At 49.9% G+C, this 23,667-nt stretch overlaps 1 protein-coding gene across 2 annotated transcripts; it reads left to right on the top strand.

Annotated features, from left to right (window-relative positions):
- Positions 1 to 2,141: 2,141 nt before the first annotated feature.
- On the top strand, positions 2,142 to 17,047 carry LOC144246758 (uncharacterized). 2 transcript variants are annotated; one of them, XM_077785366.1, is made up of 5 exons: positions 2,142 to 2,244; positions 11,726 to 12,196; positions 13,264 to 13,596; positions 13,921 to 14,081; positions 14,879 to 17,047. In XM_077785366.1, the coding sequence occupies exons 1-5, from the start codon at positions 2,178 to 2,180 to the stop codon at positions 14,921 to 14,923; spliced, it is 1,077 nt and encodes a 358-aa protein (XP_077641492.1). In that variant the 5' UTR covers positions 2,142 to 2,177; the 3' UTR covers positions 14,924 to 17,047. The 2 variants fall into 2 exon arrangements, with proteins under 2 accessions (XP_077641492.1, XP_077641493.1); XM_077785367.1 differs by having other exon boundaries at positions 14,214 to 17,047.
- The last annotated feature ends 6,620 nt before the right edge of the window (positions 17,048 to 23,667 follow it).

Here is a 23,667-nt window from a genome sequence, read left to right as displayed (position 1 = left end):
TGAATAGAGCCACTGCAAGAGGGAGGTGTGACAGTGGCAGAAGTTGATGTGGTTTTTGAGCACAAAACTTTCTTTCAGAAGTTATTCTAAGTTCTCAACTCTCAGTGCTACCCAGACCTGTCTGATCTAGACACTGCTGGGGCTTGCAAGGGTGTTTTCAGTCTTACTCAAGAACAACCAGGAGCCTACACAGACATGGGGGGCTGCTGCCCACTGTCTAAGAGGAATGGGTTTGCTTATTCCATAAGAAAGTGGCTGTGTACCAGTGGGATGTTAAAGTTCCCCTGGTTTTTGCTCCCTTCTCCAGGGTGGGACATGGGCAGTATCATCTTAAAGACATTATCACACAGATGCAGTCCCTTTTCTTGCTCCCAATTTCTTCTTCCTTGCTATGGGGAGCCAAAGGTACTTCATTAGTGTGTTAATAAAAATCCTGCTGAGTGCAGAGATCAGCTAAATAATAGTGGTGACCTGCAGGGGGTCTCATCTGCCCAGATTTATGGTGCTGCTCACCAACCCCTCTGAGGATTGCCAGACCCCTTCCTCCTTCTCCCCCAGCTGTTGAAAATACCCCTGTGAAGTGTCAATGTGCTTAATTAAAGCAGAGGGACCGGTAACCTTGACGACTGCGAGCCACCCTCTGTAAGCCAGCTGAGGTGGATATTATGGTTTTGGCCTCTCCAGGGAGAGGCCAGAGCAGAGAAGTGAGTCAAGCACACAGGTGTTGGACACGCTCAGGAGCCAGGGGCGCAGCCAGCAGTGCCCATGTCCCCTGGAGCTCACACCCTCCTCACTCAGGGGTGGGTGCCTGGGGACATGCCCTGGTCCCTCGCTGGTGAGACGTGGCTCCTGGCCCAGGTGATGAACAAGGGACCAAGCCTGTCTGGAGCCAAGGAGGCTTAGGTCTGTTGGGTAGCCCTGCAAGCTCTGTGGGTAACAGAAGACTCCTATAACAACTCCATAGTTGTAAATATGCTTAAAAAGAATTCCCCTTAGAACTGGGACATTTGTATAAGCATAATTACCTCTGCCAGAAAATGGTACATCTAGTTTTCTTGGCAGTAAGTAGTGAGCAGCTAGAAGCACATGTCCCATGAGGGGCTAAGATTGAATTTTACTTTTTCTTATAAAGCTGGTAAAAGGCATGATCAGTTCTGTATCAGATCAACTCTCTTCTACATCAGAACTGAGAACAGGAGCTACCAAGCAGCTCCATACTGAAAAAGGGTGGCAAAACCTCTTGGGTTTTTTATCCATTTCTACTTTCCTCTTCTGTCCCCTGGTGCTGCAGGCACGAGGATCTGGAGGAGGGGACCCACACCCCCACCTCCTCCAAAGCAGCCTGAGAGAGGATCAGCACAGCCCACACCATGACATGGGGCCCTCTTCTTCAGAGATACTGGCCAGAAGAGAGCAGTCAGACTTCCTGAAGGATGGCTCAGCCAGCACAGTGCCTGAGTGAGGCTGGCCAGCCCCCCAGAGGCTGGAAGGGATGTGAAGCCAGAGGATGTCCAGGGGCTGCAGGATGCCCTGAGAAACCAGCCGTGGTACATTGAGCACCCAGCTGAGCCCTGGCCAGGGCAGTTATCCAGGGGTGCTTGGAGCACCTCTGCACCCAGCTGTGCCCGGACCCAGGTACCCTAAAACTACCCGGAGGCCCCAAGATGATGCTCCACGTTGGGCTTATCTAGTGTTCCCATCCATGCATGGGGCAGAAGTGGGGATGTCAGGCACAACTGGAGATGCCAAGAGTAGATTAGGAGGTGGTGAGATCCTCATCTGGGGTCACTTGAACCACTGTCTGTGGGGGGATGAGGTGGTGCAAACCTGGGCTAAGGATTCCCAGAACAAAGACGGGACTGGAGGTATCCTGCCCGAAGCAGGAGTGACCGCTCTGAGGATGCCGAGGCCGTGTCGGACTGTGCCAAGGGTGTCCTGCACGAACACAGAGTGCCAGGGGCGGTGCGAACCCAACCGAGGGTACCGGGGACCGAATCGGGACCGGACCGAGAGTGCGCTGTCCGACACGGAGATGCGGGATACCAGGCCGGCAGCTGCCCCCTCCCCGCTCCTCCGGGGCCGGGGCTGGACCACGCGGCGCCCGCCCCGCCCCGGCCGCCGGCCCGCCCCGGCGCCGCCCCAGTGCCGCCGGCGGAGCCAGCGCGGATCGGCCCAGCATGGAGGGGACGCGGCGAGCCCTGCTCCACCTCGCCGCCGCCTGCTGCCTGCTCTGCGCCCTGCCAGGTACCGGGGCGGCCGCCGAGGGGTGCCGGGGCGGGGGGGCTGACCGAGGCATCCCGCCGGTCTCGCCGCGGCGGGGAGCGCAGCGCCGGGACAGCCGTCGGGGCAGCGCCGGGACCCGGGCTCCTCCGCCCGCTGGTGGGGCTGCGGGAGAAGGGTCTGGAGAGCCCCCACCCAGGGCTGTCCCTCCGGGGAGCAGCGCCCCGGGCCTGCCCCCGAACTCGGGCGAAATGCCCACGGACCCGGGCGCCGTCGCCCCGGGGGACGCGCAGGTGAGGCGGCCCAAGGATGCTCGGGGGGGTCCCGGGTGGGCCCCGCGCTCCGGGCAGCGGTGCGGCCGCCGGTCCCGGCCTTGCCCATACAAGGCAGCTGCCGGCAGCGCTGCTCCCGCCGGCGGAGCCACCCGGGCTCACCTCCCGCCAGGCGGGATCCCGAGGGGATATGCGGGGAGGGGGGCGACGGTCCTGGAGGCGCTCGCCCTCCGGGATCCAGCCCTGCGAGCCTCCTGCCTCCCGCCCGGCAGCTCGCCGGTGCCTACGAGCCGCTGCCGAGCTTCCCCCCGAGGGAAGCCCGGACAAAGCCCGAGCTCTGCCGCCTCCCCCAGCACGACGGGACGAGGGCCCGGTGCCTGCGGGGAGAGGGGCTGGACGGATGGAGCTATTCGGGACGGAACGGGAGCCAGACCCCGGCCCCGGGCAGACTCCCGGGCGGTATTTCGGCTCTGCTCTACGATCAACACGTCCCCACGTGGGCAGACGCAGTCTGCAGCGTGGCGCTGACAGCCCTGTCCACCGACACCACCGAGCTCTGCCGCGTGGCTGGAGTGTGCCCCAAGTCGGGGGGCTGTCACCTTCCCTGTGACCCTGGAAGTGACAAAGGCTCTGTGCAATTTAGGGACTTGCCTGGAGCACAGAAAGCAAAACGTGTTTCTTCTTCTTTGTCGTTGAAAAAAACCCTTGGCCAGACCCTGGTCAGAGTCCCAGCGCCGTGACGGCAGCAATAGAGACCAGGCGGTGACACACAGAAACTCAGTTTCTAATAACTAATTAGGGCTGGGAAAACCCTAGAATAGATGCCTGTGGGGCTAAGCCCCAGCAGCGAGGATGAGGTTTTGGGTGCCGGATGCGGCTGGGTTTGAGGCTGAGCACTGGCTGCGGTCCCAAACCAGCGCCCTTTATGTGGGCGAAGCTGCACTCCCCACTCGAGAGTGGCTGTGCTGCGATGGGATGTGGGGAGGTGACCAGCCACTGGCAAAGGAAGGATTCAGGATTTCCACCGCTGGAAGGAGGAGGAGCTCTGAGCTGCCCGGGGCTGTGTTCTGGCCCCGTGTCTCACACTCTGGGCACACTGGGAAATCCCAGGGAGCCCCTTGCCACAGCTGGCTCATAGGAAACTTCTTGCTGCAAAGTCCAAGATTAAAACTGCCAGAATGTACCAGAAATTAAGATTTTTTTTTCTTCAATTAAGACTGAGTTTTCTGAGTTTTTCCTGGGATCTTTGTTGCTTAGTGTCCCAATCCAAGATCCTTCACAGTCTCAGGAAATGGTACTTATGCAGCTGACCTGGCCCTTGCCTTCATAGCTTTTGAATTTGCTACCTAATCCCAGCTATGGTTGAAAGATTGGATGTTTTGTGAAAATAGAAAATAGATGGAAGAGATGCTGCCAATAATAAAATGCTTCCTAGCAAGCACAGCCCATAATGAGACACCAGAAAATCTCAGCAAGACAGTGGTTGGGGAAAGGAACAGTTCACCCAGAGATTGGCCCCAAAGACAGCAGTCCCAGACAAATTTTTCCAAAACTGGGTTTGTCCTAGCTCCATGAGCTGCTCTCTGCACTGCTCCCAGCACAGATTCCCGTAGCCCCTGCTGTGGGGCAGTGCCTGCTCCCACTCCCCGTCAGGGTTTGCAGCAGGGCCACAGAGGAGCTCAGGCTCTCCTGTGCTCTGCCCACCCTGGCCTCTCAATGCAGCCTTTCTTCACTGCCTGCGGAAATCCACTTCCTCCAGCACCATCAGCCTTACAAATAAAAACCCGAGTGATTTTGGTCTGGGCATTTTTGTGCCTCCCCCTCCCGTGCTGAGCTGCCTTGCAAGCAGTGAGAGCAGAGCAGGGCTGGGAGCAGCAGGAGCACATAAAGCTCTTCTGTGGGCACCACCGGGGCCGTGCACACAGGCAAGGCAGTGTGTCTGCTTCAAGGTCCTGCTGACGATTTTCTGTGATTTTTTCCCTTTGTTTGCCCAGGGCAAGGACAAGTGGATGGACTTGGCCCCACCCTGACAGGACAGCTCCAGCTCTGCTGCACCCAGAACTGAGCCACAGCTTGGTCCTCTACTCTGGGTGTTTCCTCCAGCTGTGTGACCCTGCATTCCCAGCCCAGCTTTTCATATCATGCCATCAGTCTTTGATGCCACTTCTACACATGATTTTCCCTCAGCCCCAGGGACAGGGTGGGCCTTGTCACCCTGCTGTCCTTCCAAGAAGGCTTGACCTGTTAGACAGGGGCAAAGCACTCACCTCCTTCAGCTCCCTTGGCCCCATCCCTCCAGGCAAAGGGGAGCAGGGACGATTTAAAGCACAGAAGCCTCTGTCCCTCCTTCCTTTCCACCTAGACCATCTGGGTGGACCGACACTGTTCTTGCTGCAGGGTTTTACCTAGGTCTGTTATCATCCCCACAGTGCTCTCTAGGGCAGCTTTCATAGGACTCAGCACCACTGAGGTTTGGAGTCACATCCTGAGCCCCCTGTAGGACTGCCCAGGGCAGGTCAGGATGCATCCCCCAAGCCTCAGAGCCCGTGGAACCAGCAGTTACACTGCTGGAAGGACCTGGGGGCTGCACAGGGCTGGGCAGGCTTCCTCATATCCAAACTCCCCCCAGTTCATGCCACAGTGCACTGGAGAGTAGGCTCCCTCCTGAGACGGGGCTGCTATTAAGGCAACTGGCTTATTAATTTCTCTTAACGATGTGAATGCTTCCTCCACTGCAGCTGTGACTCCTGAGGTAAGCAAGGCCAGGCTGTCTGATGCCAGAGCTCCCCGCTGTTGCCGTATTACTGGAGTTACACAACCCCAGAGAAGGGCAAGCTTCCCAGGCCGTGCATGCCATGGGTGTGTCCAGCAGCTTCTGGGCAAAGGAGTCTTCATCACTGCTCAGTCCCCTACTGAAGAACAAAACCAGACAGCAGGGGAGTCTCCCAGGCACCTTCCTGCCTAGTAAGGTGCTCCATAGCTGTATGTGACCCGTGGAAAATAACTGGCTGCTCTGACAGTGGCAGCTGAGGAAGGCAGTCTGCTCTCCCTTTTCCCTGCCATAGAAATTTGGGATAAGCCCCGTCACATCTAAATGGGGCATCAGTGATAGGGATTTTTTCATTTCTCTCCCCTGGCTGGGTGAGGAGGGTCTCATGTGGCAGGGCCAGGCAAAGCGTGACACCCTGGGGTGCTGCTCCTGCAGGAAGTGATCAGGCTGGTGCTGCCCCACTACTGTGTGCTCTGGGCTGTGCTGTTGCTGTGCTGCTTTATAGGTTTTCCCAGTACTGAAGTACCTGTGCTTGGCATTTATAGTGCTGTTTACAAGGCTGCTCATCCTGTTCCCGTAGCTCTTGCTCTGCCCTGCTCTGCCATGCCACCGCTGGCTGGTTGTCCTGGTTCCCAATGCAGTGCCATCTGTTGAGGTGGAAGCCTCCCTTTTTTGTTTCACTGTGGTTCAAGCCTTTGGCCGGTATCCACAGATGCCCTGAGGAGGAATCATCTTCCTGCCTGCCTGGGCAGGTTGGGTGCTGGGCTGTCCCTCCCCAGTGCCACACTCGCTCAGCACCCCATATCTAATCTGCCCCTGTCTCATGCTCTGCTCGTGGCCACCTGCCTTCCCAGTCAGGAGACCTGGTTTCTATTCCTGTCCCTTACCTCAGCCCTTGCTTTGCAGCATGCCTGGCCTGGCAGCTCTCCAGGGCTGACCTGGGTGCTCAGCACCCCAGTTCAGCCCCTGCGGTTTTGGTGCCTGCAGAGCAGCTCGCAGGGGCCACGAGGGGTGCAATGAATTAAACTGCTGCTATGAAGAGCTTCACGAGGTCCCCAAGCAGGCTGCAAGGTCCACCTCCTGCCTGGATTCCTCAAGCAGAGGGAGTCTGTTCAGCCTCTCTCAGCCAGGATGGGGATGGGGACAGTCTGGGCATCAGCCTTGGCAGGAGAGCACTGAAGCCTGTGGCAAATGCAACCCCTCTGGCATCCTGCCTCCATCGAAGTCCTGCAAGGTATCCAATGAGCTGAGCTTACAAAGTAGCTGCCCCTTGTACCGAATCCTGTCTCTGAGCTTGCTTCATTACCATGAGGGTGATGCTCTACAGCATCTCTGGGTGCATCTGGCACCTTCCTGAAGGGCTCCAGAAATCTCTTCTGCTGCTTGTTTGGTTTTTAAGTTATTATTCCAGGAAAAGAGATCAGGCTCAGCTAGTATCTAATCAGGAGCTATTCCAATTCTTTTAAATGAAATGAAGAGCCTTGGTTTTCAATCCCTCTATATGGTTTTATTTGCATTTATACTCAAGCTTTTTTTCCTTGAAAAGATTGTCTAATTACTGTTGGTTGGTAGCCATAAAATGCAATAACTGGCACCCAAAGATAATTTCTACACTTAATGAAGTACTTTGCTTAGCAATAAGATATAACTGCTTTGATGCATACATGTTATAGTTTATGCTCTTTCTTTTTAAACATTGTATTTTTCCATTTTACTAGGTTGTTTGCAAGTGAAGCTGTTACACTTAAATGGAAATCGAATTCATTTAGTGCACCAAAATAGCATTGTAGAAGGGTTTGGGTGCCTTTTCAATGAATCAGAGCAGTGATTTGACATGCATTCTGTAGAAAGCTGATTTAAGAGAGGTGCTATCCTCAGACAGTGACAGCCTGTGCAGAAGGATACATCAACACCAGGAGTCCTGCTCCCATGGACACTTTCTCTGAAATCCTGGGTGAATCCTTCTCATCCTTGTGCTTAGCTCTCACCTGGGACTCTGCACTTTTTCCAGTGGTGGCTGCAGCCTGCATCCTGCTGCCCTGCTCTCTCCCTCAGTCCCCAGGAGCAGCCTGCCATGGGCTTCCTCACCTCAAATCCCCTTAAAAAGGGATTTTAAAAAGTGTTCAAGTCTATGATTGGAGCTAGGTTGGTGTTGACCTTTGGGGAGCTCAGGCTGCTGTTTCTGTCAGACAAGGAGGGTGCAGAGGATACTGCTGAGAGTGGCAGGAGGGTTGTGGCAGAAGCCTGTTGAGGGTCTTGTCCAGCTGAGGCCCTGCTCTGTCATTGTTTTATTCTGAGAAGCAAATAGATGGTGGGGTGGCTGCTGTGGCAGAGGATGGAGACCACGATCTCCACTCTGTGTGACGACCCTGGCACAGCAGTGATTCTGTGCTGCTTGTGCAAACCTTCCTCAGCCCCTCGCTTGGCCCCAGCCCTGAATCTTGGGCAGGGAGCACAAGGCAGGAATGGCCCCATTTCCTGCAGAGCTGGCTTCCTTCACTCCTCTCTGTTTTGGCATAATTTAACATGTCTGTTCTGGGGCTGGCTTGGGTTGATACATGGAGGTCCCTCAGTGTTGTCAGACAATGCCAGAGGGGGGTTGAAGCTGTGGGCTGATGTTCAGAGCCCTCCCTTCCCTCAAAGAGCTGGGAGTGTTTCCCACCCTTGTCCAATGCAGGGGCTGCTTCTTGGTTGGCTGCATCCCTCCTCCCCTGGGACCACTCTCTTCCTTTGCCCCTCTTGTTTCCCAGACAGAGGTCACTGCAGTCAGCACGGTCTGATGGGAGCTGCTGCTCCAAATCCACCAGCCCTGCCCTAATGTGGTCTGGGATCTCTGATTCTCACCACGCACAGGCTGAGCCTGGAGGGTTAGCACAGACACAGGGCAGGGGTGGGGCTGTAGCCTGGGGACCAGCTTTGCTTCGGCAGGCTGAAGTGTAACCAAAGAAAGCTCACCCTTGGTCCCCTATTAGCGAAAGAGCTATTCCTATGGTCAGAGGTCTTGCTCACAGATCCTGGGACAGTCGTAGCTGCTCTGTTATGGATTCAAGGGTGAGTGCACCTTTCCCAGCTGTCCTGGGATGCTGCAACTATCAGGTCTTGGAGAATTACAGAAAAGGTGAAGCATTCACACTAACTGTTTCCATTTGCATCTGAAACAAGGACGTGATTCCCTCTTGTCTCCTGAAGTTGGTGAGGGCGATGCCTTAGGCAGTACAGCCGTGGCTTTCCTGGCATGTGCTGCAGGAAGCAGAGCTTCTCCAGGAAAACTCCAGAGGAACGAGCTCTGACCTGCATCTCTATAGGTAACTGATAAACACTAAAACCATCAGCACCCAGTGACTGGGGCAGCAACAGCGCTGGAGATGGGGATTTTCTGAGCTGTTGGGTACCAAACTCCAGAGCAGACCAGGAGCTGGACCCCTGAGGCTCCCAGCCCTGGGTCTCCCCCAGCACAGGCAGCTGCAGCAGAGCTCTGCTCTCCCCTCTGTACCGCAGGCTTTGCCCAGGATTTCGTTTGCGTGGCAGTAGGTTGCCCTTTTGGATGGATGATAAAACTGGCAAACAAAGCTATGTCATTGCAGCAAGGCCCTTTGGAGGAGTGGTTTTATTTTAAACTGAAACTGAAGTAAAACTCAGTGCTTGTACCTTTTAACACCTACAGCTCACAATGAGCAAGTTGCACCTCTGGGGGATTTCCCAGGTGCTTTGCTTGGTGACTGTGTGCCGGCTTTCGATGTGCCCTTACCCCTTAGGAGCTGACAGATGGGTGATGGGAATCTTTTGTCTGCCTGTCCCCGGGTGATCAGGATTTACTCAGTCCTTTGTTTCTTTGGCCATTCAAAGGCTCTTGCATTCTCTGTCTTCCCAGCATCATCTCCTAATGTCTCGAATTCTTGCGTTAGTCTGGATTAGGCTCTCCTTTGTTTCCTGAGCTGGGTGTGCTGTGATGTGCTGGGCTGGATGACTTACTAATTGAGGTGCCATCAACACTTGCCATACTCAAAACCAGTCCCTTGTTCCTCGCCTGCTAATTTAAAATCTCTTCTGCAATTCTCTACAAACCAGGTTTTACACACCACACTGCTGTTACACCATATGATTTTGTGGGAAGAAGCCAAGTGGCTTCTCAGAGAGAAGAGCTTAGGGAGATGCCAGTCCCACTGGCGCTGCCTCCTGCAGACAGCAGGAAGCTGTGTGTGCAGTGGGGTGGGGGAGCTGCTTGTCCCCACAGCCCTCCTGTCCCACAGCACCTCGAGGCAGGGATGCCAGTTCCTGGCATGTGGGGAGGTGTCCCGGAGTGTAGGGCCCGAACTCATCTGCCTTCCCAATGCCGTTCCTTTTGTGCACAAAATAACCCATTTTCCCTCAAAGTTCAGGCTACCTGTGTTCTGTGGATCCACCAGAAATTCAAACTGGGTTTGGCAACGAACTTTGCAGCTTGAGGTGGGTAGAGACATTAAAACCCATTTCTCCTAAAGATCCTCACCCATCGAGCTGCTTGTAAAGACATTAGCACCCTCTTGCCTATCACTTTTCTAGTCATAAACTGGCATGATGGCTGCAGAGTTGCTCAGGCCTTTGTCCAAGACAGCTCTCCACTAATCTTTCTTCTGCATGACTCAAGTCATGACTTGCCACCCCATGAGAGACTGTCCCGGACAGAGGCCAGCTATTCAGAGCAGCACATAGCCAGGCTTGCCACTGGCCAGGCACCTGGCCACCACCTTTCCTGTTTACCCACGGGGACAGCATGGCTCTGTGCCTCTGGCTGTGTAGGATTAGGTAGGGGTGTTTACTGAGCAAGCATCCGCCAGTGCCCAGCCAGCATCCGGAGCTGGTGGGATCCCACCCCATGCTCAACAGCAGTGCTGTGTTTAGGGCTGGAACTTGTTACATGAAGACCTGTGCCTTTTGGTGCCTGGTCCCAGGAAACGCAGCACTCAGCTCTTTTCCTTGCAGGTGTTACTGATGTATCCTATGCCTGAACTTCATGGCAGAGCAGCTCGCTTTATTTGGAGGCATCTCCTGGCCGTGCACATCTGGATCCAGGCAAGGCCAAAGGGAGCATCACTTAGGCTTTTGGTCTTCATGTTTTAAGTTGCTCCAGCTGGGGTTCCCTGTGAGACTCGTTCAAGCAGGGTTGTACATCCCTGCAGGAACCCTCCTGGGACTGGGGCCCCGGCCGGCGAAGCATAGCTCCATCAGACTGCTCCAGGGCTTTGAATTCTCCAGCTGGTCAGGGTACTGCAAAGGTCTTGAGAGAGCAATGTATTGTGTCTTTTTCTAGGGCCTGTTAAGTGCTGTAGCTGGAGAAGAGCTCTGATAACTCTATCTGTTCTGAAGAGCTGTTAAAAACTGCTGAAATATCCCTAAAACGGTATAAGAATGGGCTGCTTTGTTGGTGGATGAATGTTTCTTGCTGATAGCATCTGCTTTGGATGCTGTGGGGAGAAGGGGCATGATGATGGATTTGCTTCAGTACCTTTAATTTTTTTTCTGTAATTACCTCATCTGTCTTCTGCGGCTTGGATAGAAACTTTAACAGAAATTGTCAAAATATTGACTATGAGACGTTTTTAACTTGGAGAGTCCATCCTGATGTGGGTACATTTCTCTGTTTTCTTCCTGTTTATACCCTGAAAAACCCTCACAGGATCTGTGTTTATGAACAGGCAGTGTAAGAGCCTTGTGGTTTTCCTCCTCCCGTATGTTGTCACACTGTCTAGCAGCTGTGGATCTGGGGGGATCCTTGCTTGCTGCAGGTTCCCTTCAGGAAAACTGCCCCTTTTTGCTGTAGTGGGAGGCTGAGTAGCTCCCAATTTCTATGCCAACAGTTGTATTTCATGCTGGTGATGTGTTCATAAATAGCTCATGAAGGCAGCTCCCAAAGCACACCCCAGCCCTGTTAGCTGTAGTACTCGCTCCCCATTTCACCTTTCCCTCCAGCAGAATCCCACACTACTACTAAGGTGACTCACAATATGTGCTTTGCCTTTGCCATCTGCAGTCTTTGCAAATATCACTTCTCTCCACTTCATTGGGCCAGGGCAGATAGAGAGTCTTCTTCCACATTTTCCTCATTTGTATTTTTCAACACCACTTTTGAATTTTTCTCAATTAAGCAAAGAAGACTTATATAGAATCAGGTCTCAGGTGATACTTTGAACAAATCCAGATCCTCTAAGAAAGTTTAAAAGTTGCTCGAGGATAGAGGGATTGGTGGTGCTGACCCTAGAGAGCAACAACACAGGACTGGAGAGAGAGAAGGGTAAAGAAAAAGTCCTCTAGAACAGGTCCCTGCCTCAAAAACCAGGAGGACAGAGGAGCTGTTTGAATCCCTTTCTCAAGTGTGAACCTGTGCTGGAATTGGAATTAAGGGAATAAAGAGGTTCCATTTCTGTCCTTCCCCTCTGTTTCCCCTCTCACTGTGGGATCTCTGACAAACTTCTCTGTTCCACAGCAGAGGGTCAGAAGACAGCAGAGGCCTTGGTGTCACCATCACCTCTTCCTAGCACAGCGCTAACCTCGCATCAGCCAAGGGAAGCCTCTGACTTCAGTCTGGTCACTACTGCCATTCCTCAGACAAGCCTGGAGAAAAACCTGACTGCTGCAACACTCAGTGCCACTGGGGCTCATGCTACACAGGTGGATGATGCCTTCATCCCTACCACCCCCATGGCAAGCTCCAAGGCAGAGAGACTGCAGGCTTCTACCACTGCCAGTCCTGGGGACATCACAGTTACACATCCTGAGCATGACAACATGAGCTTGTCAGTCAACAGCAGCACTGAAATCCCCTCCCCTGCCTTGACTGCCAGCACTCTGGAAGAAAACCAGCCCAGCCATGACGCCACAGAGCCTTTCAGCACAACTGATGAAACGGATGATGCCAGCAGTGCAACCCCCACGCCTCCTCTGAACACTCTGCCCGGTGAGGTTTTGCCTTTACTGCCTGTGCACAAAGTTCTGCCTCAAGGATTCACAACCTGGAAATGTCTGAGCACTCTCCTGCTAACTGGAGAGAGGGAGAAGAAGGGAATGAGACACTAAGCAGAGCCAGTTCAGTGCAACTTATTTGCAAAGATGTTAGTTCAACGTCCTCTTTGCAAACGTCATTAATTTTGGTATTAATTGTGCTGGCTGCTTTCTAATTGATTGTGTGCAGGGACATCCTTCACACATCTAATCTGAAACAACATGCCTTAGCAGCACTGCCCAGCTGGGCCTTTCTGGCATCAGGGCTGGGGGCTCAATGGGAGCCTCCCTGGAGAAACACACCCTCCCTTAACACAAAACGTGGAGATGGGCAAGCACTAGTGACAGCTCATCCATCCCTGGGCAACTTCAGGAAACCCTACCCTACCTTCAGATCCCTCTGGGCAGCACAGGGCCTGACTACAGGGTCTGCAATTCCAATTTTGTCCATCTTGGGGCCTTGCAGGCTGTCACATATCCCTAATGGGAGGCAGATACTGATTGATCACTGATTGACAATGTGATTGACACGCACAGCTGCATTGTTTTCCCTGGCTTGTGTCACATGGACGTGCTGTTCTGTGACACACTGACACAGCCTCAGGGGATGCTACTACCCAGTCCCTAGGCAGCCTCCTTTGTGCTCCCTGTTAGGAGGAATGAGAGGCCTTGCCCAGTGTCTTGCTCTGGGGTGATCCCCAGCTGTGTGTAGAGTTGTTTAAGCTTGTCTGCTTGTTCTTTGTCCCTAAGGACAGGCCTCATGGGCCCAGCTGAGGTTGGCTGACATTGCAGATTGGCACATATGAAAACTGAGAGGACTTTCTAAGCACTGTGGATTATAGTGTGGCTCAGCTGTGGCTGTGCTAAAGATTCTGTTTGTTTTCCAAAGGTTTGACCATAAGCTGCTAGTCTTATAGTCCCAGTAGTCTTTCCTATAGTCTTGCTTCCAGCTTGTCCAGTCCCACAGAACACTGAATGCTTGCACTGGATCCTTTGAAATAACTGCTTGTTCCTATTTTGCAGCAACAACTAACAGCTCTCAGTCGGGGCTTTTGGATGGGCAGACCCTGAGGCCCACAGCAGCAAGGTCTGAAACAAAGCCAGCAACAAAAACCCCTGGGGGTGCCACAGAGGAGAGCACTGTGGAGCCCAGAACTTCCTCTGCTCCCATCTCCATTGTACGAAGCACAGCCTTTGCTACTGCCTCCAGTACTGTGACAGTGACACCCCTTGTGACCAGCTCCACGTCTGCCAGCACAGCTGCCATCCCCACCAGCACGCCTACACTGGCCCAGTCATTGGAGCCCAGGCATGAGAAGACTTCTGTGTTGGATGTTGGTGATGATAACAATTCAGGTAAATGCTCTGCTTTTAAGGGGCTGCCCAGGGAGGTGGTGGAGTCACTGTCCCTGGAGGTGTTTAAAGAAAAACTGGATGTGGCACTCAATACCATGGTCTGGTTGACAAGGTGGTGTTAGGTCACAGGTTGGACTGATAATCACAGAGGTCTTTTTCCAGCCTAATAGATTGTGTAATTGTTTTGTACCTGTTCTCACAAAACATGGCCAAGGGCTGGAGCTACCTCAAATTGCCTCTTGGTTGTACTGAACAGAACCAGAAAAGAAAAAGCTTTGCCCTTGAAGGCTCTCCTTTGGCCTCATTCCCTTGGTCTCCTTGCAGAGCTACCCAACGTGGCTGGTAAAACGAGGGCTGATCCCTTGGTAATCACTGTGATCTCCGTCTTCATTGTCATGGTGGGCATCCTGGGCCTGGTGGGCTTCTTGCGCTACCGCCAGCACAACAACCGCATGGAGTTCCGGCGCCTGCAGGACCTGCCCATGGTGAGTCGTGCCCTCAGCCCAGCCCATGTGGGCTGCCCTGCCACTGCCCGCTTTGCAGTTCTCCTTCATTAGCAATGCTTTGGGTATTTGCAGCAACACCAATGCTGATCACACACTCCTGTTCCTCCTTAGGTCCCTCTCCTTCCATCCAAGGTTTGAGTCAAGACAGCAAGTCTCAAGGCTGGGCACTAAAGAAGCTCTCTGCCTTCCCCTCACCCTGCAGGGGAATGCTGAGAGGTTAGAGAGAGGAAGGAGAGCTCCATCCAGGCTTGTCCTGAAATGACACCTGCCTAACCTCTCCTCCTGTTTTCTCATATATTTGCTTTGTAACAATGACAAAGCAGATTTTATGCTCTGTTCCAGGGAGGTTGTCTGTCTGTCTGTCTGTGTTTGGCCCTTTGGGAATATAAAAATATGTGAGGGTTCCAGAGGCTGGACTAACTCTGGGGAAGCTGCAAATAACTCCCTGAACTTTCTGGAACAGAGGAGTACTGCAGCTAAACAAGCAAGCTGATGCTGTTTCAAGCTGAGTGGAGTTTTCAACACCCAGTTTTCCACATCCCTGCAACAGGCAGGCAGTTCCTGCACACACCTCTTCTCTCCAAATGCTGCAGCAGGAGGGAGACTGAACAGTCCCAAGATCCAGGAACTGCACAGTGACAGCGTTTAGGTGGATGGCTGGGCAGATGGCCACACTGTGATGGTGTGGCTGTGCTGCCTGCACAGCAGTCACCCAGCTGGGACCATTATGCCACCGTGCAGACATCTCATTAAAGCACCCTCTTCTCTGCTTCTAGGATGACATGATGGAGGACACCCCTCTCTCCCTCTACAGCTACTAGGCAACCAGGCTGTCTACTGCCCAGAGGAAAAGGCCTTGAGGACTTGGTCCCAGACGATCTGCTGAGGAATATGGGGCTGTGATTTGCACACAACTGAAAGATCCTTTTCAGATGGTTTTTGGTTTTAGACGTTTTAAATAGTTCAGTGTTGAAGTTTCTATGCTGCGAATCAGAGCCCAAGTCTGACCCTCTTCTCCAGGCTGTCCTCAAAACAATGCCTTGAAGAGGTGTCTCCTCCTTTTAAGTGTGGCAACCAATTAGCCAAAACAATCTTTGCCATGGTGTTCTGCACGGATCTCTTCTGTTGATCCTGGTGGCTGCTGCCTTCAAAGGAGGTGGACAAGTGTTTCAGACTAGGGCTCTTAACACTGGTGGTGTCAGCACAGTGCCAGCAAAGGAGACTGCTGTTTTCTGAGGAAGCCAAGAATGTGGAAATCAGTTATCTTGGGCTCCCTCTTGTTCTGTATTTTTAAAGTTGTTTGTTTTGATGGTTTTCTTGCACTTTTTTTGTTCCTGTTTCAGCTTTGGTCCCAGGATTGGCATTACCCATCCTGAAACACTTACAGGAGGATAAAAGACTACTGCGTTTTCTTCCTAGATGCATACCTTTTCTCTTTAACCAGGGAAAACAGTTTTGTGGCCACTGGAGAAGTGCCCCTGCTTCTTGATGTTGCTTTGAAGTTGCTGGGAGGAAATTGAACATAATGTTAGCTTAACCGAGCTTGATAGGACTCAGTCTATTGCAAATTAGACACACTAATTTGGTCTCACCAAAATTAGGAAGCCGTGTCTCCTACACTTGATGCTTTTGGCATATGTCTAAACTCCTTTCCCAGGCTCAGTAAATGCTTTAGTCCATTTCCCTGCCTCGGCTAACACAAGCCTTTCCTCAGGTACCTCCCATTTTGCTTCTAGCATCTGGTTGCTGGAAGTTGTTGTACAAAGCTGGTGCTTCGCTCTCCCTCCTGTGCTATGCAAGGTCAGAGCTCCTCTACTTTTTGATGTTGGATTTTTGAGCCATTTGGTGTCTTGTCATGAGGACAGATCCTGGATGTAGGTGCCTTCCTCCCCTTCCCTTTCTTAGTGTTATGCTGATTAGATTCTGCACTTTTGCCTCAAAATATCACTGCTGTAGACTGCATCCAAAGCTCTTGAGGCCTTTCAAGGAAACCCATAGACCAGAGCCTCTGAGTGTAAATCAGAGGAGCTTCTGGTGCCCTTGCCTCAGAAAGACCAGAGTGTTTGTGACATGACAATCTTCATGTAACTACACCTGCTCTCGTTTTCTAGCTCACATTTGACTGCAGGTAAATGGAAACACATGCCTTCTCTAGAGTGTTTGGTTTTTGACTACTCCAGTTGCTCCTTCAGGATACAGCAAGGGCTAGAGTTTATCTGCCACATTGCTCTACAAACCTCAGTTTCTCCTCTTCTTTCAGTAACAATATCACTGAACCCCACAAAGGACAGATACCAGGCCTCACTTGCAAAAGTACCTTTTTTTCCCCAGTTGTAGCAGGGAAAGGGCAAATTCCCCATCAGCTGAGCTCAAGTTACCTGGAAAGCCCAAAGGTGAAGCAGAACCAGTCTGAGTCAATTAGATGAACTGGGTAAGGCAGCAGTTCCTCCTCCCTGTGCTGCTGCTTCCAGAGTGGCTGACAAATGGCTGCAGTGCAGTTGAGCTTCAGCTTGGCCTTCCATCTGTGTACTGATGCCCAGTAAAATAGAGAAGACGGTTGGTTCTCTCCTATGATTGCATGAGAACTAAAGAGCAATTGTCACAACTCCAAAGCTTTTGTATCAAGCATTGTCTGCACAGAGCAATCTCCCTAGCTACAGACTTGTTTCCCCTGCCGGAGGGCAGGGTGCTGCTGGTTTTCGGCACAAAGTTGGCAAGTTAGTGGTGGAAAATAGAACTCCATGGAACTGGTACAGGCTGGCATATCTGGGAATGTGTCTGCACACAATCAAAAGGGCAGAGGCTGGTTGTTCTGGTTTCCCATGCATGGCTGTGCAGGGGAAAGGGATGAGGAAAAACTCACCCAACACCAAAGTGCTACTTTGTTTGTAAAATATGTTGATAGTGGATTTTTTTTTTCTGCAATAAAGTTATAAATGCCAAAAGTGTCTCAGTCCTTATATTTTCATTGTAAACATTAACTGAAAAGCTTTTATAGATCACAATGAATCCTGTGATAGATAAACAGCAGCAGTTTGGGGCACAAAGACTTACAGAGCTGATAACTAGAAAATGCCAGACAGCCATGAACCATAGCTCTGATAGTTCAGAAGGACACCACCCCCTGCCTGTGCTCCTTTCTTGTCAGGGTCATTCCTGGTCTGAGTCGAGTGAAATTAATATGCATACAGTTAAATCAGATTAAATCTGTTTCAGAGAACCACACTAGACCAAATATTCTAATCTACATCTTTAGACTCCCTTTGCCTCTCATTGAAGATATTCTCATGTTGTCGACTGTAACCCCAAACCTTATTTATATCCTGAAAGTCAGCCTAATTCAAACCTAAGTAGCATCTGTCATGGTTCTTTCTATAGTACAGCAGACAAAGCAAACTGAAAGATACATATTTCTTTTTGTTTAGCTTTATAGCTGTTCTGAACTTTTCCCTTCAGAGCTCAGACCTACAGAGGGGTAAGTGCTCAAAAGCCCAGCTTCTGCTACAGACCTGGTAAGTCTTTCCTGAGCCAAGAGTCTCTCCTAGCTGTTAAAATACTTTGGCAAAATCAGTCAGCTCATGTCATAGATTCCTTGTAGTAAAGATTTAATATTGCAAAAGCAAAATGTGAGTGAAACTTTTTGGTAATTTCTGAAGAGTTCCCACAACTAATCTAGAAAAGCAAATCCTTGGAAGATCTAGAGCAAGGGGAGAGCAAACAAAGACTTTGTAGCCTAGTAAAGTGCTTGCTGAGTAATCTGAAGACATGAGGGTGAACTCTAAACCCTGCAGAGATTTCAGTCCTGTCCCAACACACAACCATACAAAACAAAACAAACATGCCACAACTAAGCCAGTCTTCTCAGGTCTAAAGTCAGCATTATTCTGGTGGTTTATATTGGAGTGTTCTCTCTTCTGCCTTTTTACCGCCAAACCCACTCAGAGCTGATTCATTCTCTGCAGAACAAACTGCGTGGCTGCCTCGTTGGAGAGGCAGCTCAGAGCAGGGCTGTGTTAGCTGGAGAGGCAGCAGCAGGACAGGCTTGTGCAGGCAGCCACCCCTGAGACACACCAAGCTTTGTGCTTTGTGCCTTTGCCCAGCTGAGTTCTGACCTTCCAACCAGATGATGCAACCTCTGAGGTGGCCAGATCTGGAGATGGACCATGGGCCACTTGTGTGGGCTTCACCTTTCCTGTGCAGCAAAGAGAACTGACAGAACCAGAAACCGACTGGTGCCAGCCTATGCATTTCTCCTTGAACACAGCTGTTGCCTCTGATGGGGTTTAGTTTTAATGCCTCTTAGGCTAAGGCACGATTATATTACTAATTAGCAGGGGACCAAGAATCAACTGAATCACTTGGGTTTAAAGTTAAATAGAAAGGAAAGAAACAGATAAAAGAAAACCAGAGTTTGAGACCCATCTGCCTCCTCTGACCCTCCCTCCTCCTCTTTCCAGACGTTATGTTTTGAAGGGAAGGGGATCTGAGAAGCTGAAAGGTAACAGTCCTAGAGCTGCTGTGCCATGGGCAGGGCTACCTGTGCTTCATGCCATTTCTGTGCCCACTCAGTTGTCCTTCATGTCTCAGTGTCTGCATTTTAGCTTTAGACACAGTATTAACCATCATATCACACTGCAAGTCTGTAAATAAGGCTACAGAGAGTGTTCAGGGACAGAGAAACTGTCACGGGGAGCACTGGAGTGAACGAGGCAGTGTGTGGCTCTTGTAGGAGTGATCATCCCATAAGGATTTCCCATGGATAACAGTCAGTCTCCTGTGCTTGCTACCACTTAAAGCAGAATGAGAAAGACATTCCACTGATCCAGGGAGCAAGAGTACAGAAGCAAACCAGAGGCAGAGCAGTAAATTTTCAGTAATGAAGACTATGAAATGATGCAGAACCTGGAATATTTTACTAGCCAGTGTTCTTCTTACACCCAGGGGAGAACAGAAATGCCTACTGTCATTTCCCAGATACCTGTGAAGGAAACAGCAGGCTGCACACTTCCACATTATATTTAATTTTCTATAACTACATCAAATCAGTATAAATGTGATTTGTCATGGGGGAAGGGGGACAGTTTTTCTAGGTGTTCCTCCTGAGCTTCTGTCCATGATGTTCATGTACTTGCTACCTCTGCTTCACTACATAGCAGAAGTGAGACAGGAATCTTATTTCCAATATTCCTTTCCATCCCCCACAAAGAAAACAGAAACCATGCACTTACTGTCCGTAAAACAGACAACTTTTCAGTCCTACTGACACATACCAAAGTGATAAGCAAAGCTGGGAGACTATGGCTGCAAATACAAAAGTCTCCCAGCAGTTTCCCAAAATTGATTGTGGTTTGGTTTGTTTTAATCTCTCAGAACTTTGTAACATAACAACAGGCTTCAAAGTTCCCCACCCAAACACATTTGAATGAAGGCTCTTCCTTGCTTTAATACTACTGGGGTCATGTTTCCTCACAGAACTGAAAAAAATCAACCTTCATCCAGAACACAACTTCAAAACAATGTCAGAAGATAAAGCACTGAGAAGCTCCCAGAAGTGGACCTTCTAATTGTGATAGAGAGCTTGTTAATACTGTAACACTGTTAAGGTTTTATAAGGAAACAGTAACTACTACATGAAGGAAGCATAGCTAGGTTGATAATCTTGTGCATTTTAAATACAAAGGGATCGATTTATTCATCTGCCTGACAGCCTGCACAGTCTTCCTTGTGCTTGTTCCCACTTCCTGTCCAATAAGTGTACTTGAAAGACATACTCAACACAGGTCTGCTTCACATGCCCCAGCAGCTTAACAATGGTTAGCCTCAGTTCCTCTGAAATATTTTTCCTATTCAATGTCCCATCAGCTAAATAACCCCCTGAACCACAAAACCAGCTTGATCTTGATCAGACTGACAGTGGTCACAGCTGCAAAAAAACAAGTACATGTTTGTTCCTACTGTTCAGCTCCTTCTCTGTTTACAGGTAGACCAGATTCCCCACCCTCAGATCAAATAAAGAGCTAAGTTAGTTACCAAAGGTATCCTCCCAGTCATAAAACTGTTCTCCCTGTGAAGAACTGCCCAGAATTAATATATCCCTGCAGCAGAATCCTTTTGCCAGCTCTCTTTGAACTACAGTGGAGCATCTGTTGACAATCTCCTGCAGGGTAACTTATCCCCTGTTTTAATCCCCTCTCTCTTTCAGTACACATCAGCTGCCATAGCATTAGAGTGTTTCCTTTCACTGGTCTTTCTTGGGACCAGTAGGAAGAGGGATGATCAGTCAGCTCTGTTCAGTATTTTCTTAAAAATTTGCTGTTATGTTAGACTCCTGAAGCTTTCGATGCTGAATTACACGTTCTGCTTGGAACAAGACAAGATTCATGGGTTCTTGAACATGACTTTCAGCCAGATTTAGACACTCATTTGATTCTGACTGAGAAGAGCTTTACTAGGGACAACTGTAAATTAGCAAAGTATTCCTTTGCACTAGTCCTGGCTATGCCTTCTGATCACACAGACAAATAAACACAGCTAATTGCTAATTGCTTCAATTTCCCTTCTGAATAATAATAATCTTAAGGGCAGGATGAGAAATTTTGCCCACTTTTTCAAAAGGATCTCAATGTTTTTATGTGGAAGGCAACTGTGGACAAAACTATTTGTGTCTGTCTAGCAGAAAGGAAACCTGTTTTCACAAAGAGCTTAGAGAAGCACTAAGAAAAGAGCTCCCTTTATTTTACAGAGTCTAAGCTGGTGTCATTCATTCACCTCTTCCCTTCTCCTTCAACAGACAGCAATTATTAAATTAAGTTATCTCAGAAGGAAATGGAATAAAAAAATTCAAACCACATAAGGAAATTTCACAGAGCCCTTTTGTGCCACTTTGGTACTCTATTCTCATAAAGCAAACCAGCAACCTCCCCTTTAGGAGCATCATGGAATTTTCTGTTCAAATAACAAGATTTCCTCCACCTGTTTTGTGGCACACAAGAGGAAGCATTTTACCAGCACTTGTCAAGTCAGCTGCTCCATACTGGGTCATGACAGGGTAAATCTATGGTTATTCTATATCTGTTCTGTTCTTGCTGTGCACAGTCTCCCTAAAAGGAACAATCCAAGCTTAGCTCTACATCCCAGAGGTTTAGATAGCCAACAGTGTAAGCACAGTCCAACATAACACAAAACTTACTGTATAACTGGGAGAAAAAAACTAAACATTTGAGGGTATTAGTAGATAAAACACACTAAATTCTCTTAATTTGTTCTGGTCCACCAAGTGAGAGCTCAGAGGACAGGATCATACATCCCATCCCATGGGAGAGAGCTGAAGCAGAGGACTGTAGCTAGGAATTCTCTGACGTTGAAGGGACACCCTCACTATAGCCAAGCACCACAGCATCTCTCTTCAAGCCAGCTGGCAGCTGCCAAAGCTGATTGACAAATCACAAATCAGGCCCTGAACCAGTGTCTGTCCCCTGCAGAGAAAGAGCAGAACACAGAAAGGGTAGAAGGGGCAGGTCTGAAAATGGGGGCACAAGATGGTAAACGACAGCTCAGGTCTTTGGCCGAGTGTGGGGCTGGGCAGTCTGTGAATGATTTCTCAAAATGGTTTCCCTTCCTGCCCTCCTTGGATCAGCCCCACACCTCACAGCTTCCACTTGTGGAAAATCCAGGGCACAAACAAGTGAAGAAGAGTTTGCCCACCCAGGTAAGCCAATATCCTTTCCATCTTTTAGTAGTTCCCGACAGTAAAGACGGCATCTTTTAGTTAACATTAAAGGTCATGCAGCTCCAGCCCAGGCAGGTCATTGCTGAGATCATCACTCCAGCTAATTCTAGCCACTTCTCCAGCACTGCTTTCCTCCAGCTCAAAACACAGCCTGGAGATATATGTACAATCTACACCAAAATACCAAAGAATTATCCTTCCCCATGTGCCAGACGGGAGAACAGCAGCAGTCTGTGTCTATCCCCTCCAGCACTGCTGGTTCACTGTGCTCTGCAATCATCTCAAACCCTATTAAAAACATCCTCACCTATCTCCCACTGAAACCAATGAAATACCAAGCAGAAATACCAACCAGCATCCTCACAAGCCATGTAAGCTCAAATAGAAACAGGTGCCCGTGGTTCCAGGTGTCCTAAGCTAGCAAGCTGCCAACACAGCTCTGGGGTGCCCCTGCCATAATAACTCCTGCAGGGTTTCTCAGACTATTATATACAAATATTTGCTACAATAGCTATAGCAACAGGTAACTAGCTGCTTACTATGAAATGAGGGGGTTTGCTGGAACATTGGATCAGTAAAGCTCTGTATAAGAGTCCCCGCCTGGCATGTGCCTCAGAATAAATGTTAGAGAAAAGCTTAACCCTTTGATGGGATGTGCAGGCTCTTCAGGAATTGCCCTAACAGCAACCTGACATGTTACAACTGCATCTACAAAGCAGTTAATTGTAGCAGGTTTGCTAGTAAAATCTGAATCAGCAGGATTAGTAAATTGAAAAAACAGCACACAGGGCAGTTTAATATGCCTTACAGCCTCCATTCACAAGAATTTTAAGCATCTTACTAAAGTAGGGCATGATTTTTTTTTAATTTTAAAGGAGTGTTAGCCCTTTGTTCCTGATTTCTTTTAATGCTAAGTGTTAATGCAAGCACAAGGGGGTTTTATATCCTAAAAGCAAGGCATAAATCCAAAAGGATGAAGAGGCTGAGAGGTAAACCTTCTTGAAGTGAGCTATTTTCACCTTCTCACTGGCTGTGTGTCAGCACCAAAACAAAAATGGAGCCACATTAAAAAATGGTATCTTGGCACTGTCAGAGGAAGTGATAAGTATCATAATTGGCCCTCACATGCAGCTTTTCATTACCCTGACACTACAGGGGGAGGGAGGATGAAAGAACAGACAGGCACACACATGTTACCCCTGTCCTGGCATAGCAGTACTGCTCTCAGAACTAAGTTTGAAATCTGGTCCAAGTGCTAGGCCACTACTCCAAACTGTACTGTCTTCCTGCCTTTAGGCACCTAATACTCAGGCCTACCAGTAAAACTGAGCCTCTCATCTGTATGACCTCTGGAATGCCCTGAACAGTAGAGCTCTGTCATCCACATCACAGCAGAAAACCCTTCCAGGCTCTTAAGATCCTGAGGGTGCAGGATCCAGCCACACTTTCCTGCAGGCACCTCGATCTCCATGGCACTGGAAAGCTTGTTGGAGCTGAAGTGTCTGGGGTGGGAACCTCAGCCAAAGATGGAGAAAACCACTCTGCCTATCTCAGCAAGTTCTTGCTTCTCTCTAAAAGAAATGGAAAAAACCAGAAGATTTGGCCAAAAGTTCAAGGATAGACTTGCTGAGTCTAAGCATCCTCTGCCTACATTGTGTGACACCTGTTACACATGGAGAAACTGCTGTTATTCTAATTTAATATTTATTCTTACATAGCTACAAGTAGTGGCACAAGGCAGTGGAAAACAGTTTCCATGAGAAACAGGAAAACATATTGGCAAAAATGTTCAGGCATTGGACTTCGCCTGCCTGTGGCACCAACAGCTCCACATTA

This window comes from Lonchura striata, chromosome 9 (assembly GCF_046129695.1).
Source record: "Lonchura striata isolate bLonStr1 chromosome 9, bLonStr1.mat, whole genome shotgun sequence".
Taxonomy (NCBI): Eukaryota; Metazoa; Chordata; class Aves; order Passeriformes; family Estrildidae; genus Lonchura; species Lonchura striata.
Note: the sequence above shows the minus strand (reverse complement) of the source record. Positions and strands in the feature narration are given on the sequence as shown.